A 4407-nucleotide genomic window follows, 5' to 3' on the forward strand; every position below is an offset into this window, starting at 1 on the left:
ATATATATATATATATATATATATATATATATATATATATATATATATACATATATCTCAACAAAAAAGTATTCCACACGGCCTGACATTTGGGGGATGAGGCTGGTCGATTACATCGATGCCAAAAGAACGAAAGACAAAGTCAACCTCGGCGATAATTGAATTCAGAACGTAAAGACGGATGAAATGCCACTAAGCATTTTATCCGGCGTGCTAACGATTCTGCCAGTTCGCCGCTTTAAATGTCGATTAATAAACATAATTAATTTCAGTTCTTACTAATAACTGCATTGTTTCTTTTCAGCAACCTGACTTCTGACTGCTCAAAGAGGACTTCCAAGTAACTACTAGTGACTTCTCTTGAAAATGGACAAAATTTGGCATCGTGGTGTTATTAAGTTCCTGCACAAAAACCTTCCAACGATATCTGTGCTGACATTGTTGCTTCATTAGAGGAAGACGATCCAGCTTTATCAACAGTGCAAAAATGAACTGCTGAATTGAGGAAGGGAAGGGAAAATCTTGAAGATGACTCAAGGTCTGAACCTCCTGTAACTGCCACTACCGAGGATGGTGATAGATGACAGGCGATTGTCTATAAATCAAATAACCAATGCTATTAGCACATCCCGTTGAAGAGTTGAGAATATTTTGTACAATGAATTTGGTATGACGGAAGTTCCTGCTTTGTGGCCACCACGTCTTCTGACACCTGATCAAAAGAGCATCAGGCTGATCATTTTACGGTAAAATCTGACATTGTTTGAGACCGATCCAGCTGGTTTCATTGAACGTTTACTCACCCAGGATGAATGTTAGCTTCATTACTTTGAGCCAGCGACAGAAACAATCCACGCCGTGAAAAGACCCTGTCTCACCTGCTCCAAGGAAGGCCAAGTTCGTTTCATCGGCAGGAAAAGTGATGACCAGTTTTTCGGATGTAAAAAGCATTGTGTTTATTGACTATCTTCAAAAGGACCACGCCATCAATGGAGAGTTCTGTGCCAACTTGTTGAGGTAGTTACAAAAGGCTATCAAGACCATGTGCCCAGAAAAACTGACGAAAGGGGTCTTGTTTCATCAGGACAATTCTACAGCACACAAGTGCTTGATTTCGATGGCTGCTGTGCGTGCCTGTGGCTTTGAACTGATTGAAGACCTTCACTATTCTCCTGATTTGGCCCCGTCTGTCTATCATCTGTTCTCCAATATGAAAAAACACTTAGCTGGGGACCAGTATCGCAGTGATGATGACGTCATATCTGCTGTAGATGACCCTTCTTGAACAGGATGAAGGCTTCTTCACCAATGGGATCCAAGCACCACAACATCGATGGAAGAAGTCTGTGGCCCACAAGGGGACTATGTTGAAAAATATACTTCATTTGGTCAAATTCCATGAAAATATCTTTGTCAGCCTATGAACTTTTCAGCCGACCTTCGTATACAAAAAGATCATGGCTGAGTCCCTGCTAAGTTAAGGCTGACTCTGAGCTAACCAAGAGCAGCAACAAAAGCAACAACAACAACAACGACGACAACAACAATAGTGTTTATTGAGGTGGTCCTTTAGTTGGATTGCATTTATTTATCTCTTTATGTGGAGACTATCTATGTGATGGCTTCATCTGCTAGAAATAACAGCCAAATTCTTTAGATCACAACCCACCACTCTAGATAAGGGAGTGGCACGTTTAATAATGTCGTCCCACATTCCTTTAAATATAAAGAGATGGTCACGGCTGGAATGCCTTTGATTAGGACGACTTCGATCTAAACAACAATAACAAGTCTAACTCTAGCTACAGCTACTACTACTACTACTACTACAACTACTACTACTACTACTACTACTACTACTACTTGAAAAGGACAGAAGATAACTTCAACTTAATTAGAATAGAATATAGAAGACCGAGGATTTGAACATTGAATGTAGAAAGAACAGCAATCACGGCTGTTTTGTTCTTCGGAATTCGTCACCAGAGATTCTGCACTGAGGAGTAGATTCTCCTTTCCAATGTTACTTTCCAGTTTTTAGCATCAAAAAAACAAAATATGAATTGGATCATCTCCTTCCCTAGTTTTCGACAGATATATTAACTAACTGCTCCGAGTGCTGTTATTTAAATATCTCGTATCAGGTTGAATTTCTTTCGATGACAGAATAAATGTATGTTGTTCATAGACATTTTGGTGCCGAAAATACCTAAAAAATCCTAACATTGTAGCAGCACCCTCAACATTCTAAGCGTAGGAAATCTAACTAAACTATTTCGGAAGTTATTCAGAAATTTATTGAGCTCCATAATGCTACAACAGGAGCAAATATATCTTAAGTGTTTGAAGGGAAAGAGCACGCCATATCACTCATTTTTTTCTTTGCTGTCTCGAAAGATTAGTGGGTTTCAAGAAGAAAACTACATATGAAATAAATCACTCAAACGCCGTCTTTAGTTGCTCCATGGAGAAAATCAAGCCAACATTAGTTAAGCAGTTTTGTTTGATTTATAGAATTGCTGATATAATTCACTGATCGTTCTAATCAGCCTTCCCTTCGTGATATGTTAGCGTAATTCAGTAGGCATTATAGTTTATCAGAAAAAAAAGTCAAGCAATCCATCATAGTCTATTATATATGGGTCGTATGGTATGAGGATTATGGCACCCGTTCAATGCACATATTGATCAAAACGGTTTATAAGCAGAAGGGAAACTAAATTTGATCGCTTTTTTTTGTTTTTTTAAATCTAATTCAGGGTGTCACTCCAGATCAAGCCCCTAGTTATCCGCATTAAGAGGTCAGAGTCCCGATAATACGGAATGTGGTTAGAATGCTGAAGCAAAGATCGCAAGACAGATTCTTCAAGCCGAGTCAACCGGCAGGAAGACCTAGGGGCAGACCATTAGAAAGATGGTTGGATAATGAACATAGTCTTAGTTGATCACGCTTGGAAATTCAGAAAGTGTAACGATGGTTGCTTCTGATGGGAACCTACGGAGGAGGTGCTTGAGGACTCTATTCCCACGACTCTCCCAGGAACAGTGCTCGGCGAAAATGGATGCGTTGTAGACCAAGTGGAGAGGTGCTAAACGTACTTTACAGTTAACAGGAGAAAGGCCAACATTTAATAATCCAACCTGCCTCATCACGGCATCAAATTTTTTTATACAGCTCATATGTTATTCATTAATTTAGAAGTGTTCTGAACCTACCTGAACTCTGGCCTCACTGAGGTTTACTCTTCGAGCTAATTCTTCACGTACAAAGGCATCTGGGTAATGCGTCCGTTCGAAGACTCTTTCCAGGGCGGCCAACTGTGTACTGTTGAAAGTCGTTCGATTACGTCGTTGTTTTCGACGTCTTTTTCCTTCACTGTCGTCTTTTTTGTCATCGTCGTTACCTGAAGCGTAAGATAAATAAGAAACATTTCAGAATTGAGCCTGTTTGATAGTGATTTGATCTTAGATAACTTGTATTGAAAATGAAATTGTTACATTGTAGTAGAGTCATGACAGCCTTTTAAAATTCACAAATACCATTATATTGAATTTGGTTTTATTGCTAAATATACACTAAAACCTGTCTTAGTCTGAGCCCATTATCATTTTTTTCCATTCACATCTACGATGTGTTACGAGATTACTAAATCGATTTCAGTACTTGAGTAGCATTTTATTTCACTGACCCAGAAGTTGAAATCTAAACTCAGAAAGTACGTAGAGGTAGCTAAATATCGCAGACATTTTGTCCTTTACTCAACAACGGTTCTACCAACCCATCGAGTCAAGTGGAACTGCGTCAATGATCAAATCGTTGTTGCAAGACGGAGACGGGAACTTGTTGACACTTTATAAGTATACAATATTAAAAGATATAACGGTATATGGATGTAATAAACACCTATCATATACCATGACTAGTTCACCATATAAAGTAATTCGAGTTTAAACAAAAAAAAACATAAAATTTATGCCATAAAATCGCAGTTTAGAAATTAAATATTGTGCCAATGTAAACGAGTAAAATTAATGGAAAGAAGCACTTTCACGGAAGGGAAGATATTATCATTTATTAACGATAATCTCTCGACTATGAGAGAGAGGCACTGATGATTGTTTATAGTGATCAAGTGTTCGTCCTGCATATTAGTTCACTCCGTCCATCAAATCGATATTACTTGTACAGGTGCATAGTGTGCCACATGTCTGGTATCGAAGTGATTGCAGAGCAAACGTGAAATGGAGTGTTTTGCTCAAGAATACAACGCAAACGTATGAAAAGTTTTGAGCCTTGAAGTTTCGTATCATGTTTTTTTTTTTTTTGAAGCACACGACTTTTCATACACCCCTCACACACACACACATATATATATATATATATATATATATATATATATATATATA

General features: G+C 38.2%; 1 protein-coding gene across 2 annotated transcripts in view; it reads right to left on the bottom strand.

The window, feature by feature from the left end:
* The window catches only part of LOC106881255 (paired mesoderm homeobox protein 2), a 156154-nt gene that overhangs the window by 15030 nt on the left and 136717 nt on the right, over positions 1 to 4407 (bottom strand). For both annotated transcript variants that reach the window (XM_052971393.1, XM_052971394.1), the window contains one exon: positions 3217 to 3404. In XM_052971393.1, the coding sequence (XP_052827353.1) occupies positions 3217 to 3404 (188 nt within the window). The remainder of the gene's footprint in view (positions 1 to 3216; positions 3405 to 4407) is intronic.

This window comes from Octopus bimaculoides, chromosome 1, assembly GCF_001194135.2.
Source record: "Octopus bimaculoides isolate UCB-OBI-ISO-001 chromosome 1, ASM119413v2, whole genome shotgun sequence".
Lineage (NCBI taxonomy): Eukaryota > Metazoa > Mollusca > Cephalopoda > Octopoda > Octopodidae > Octopus > Octopus bimaculoides.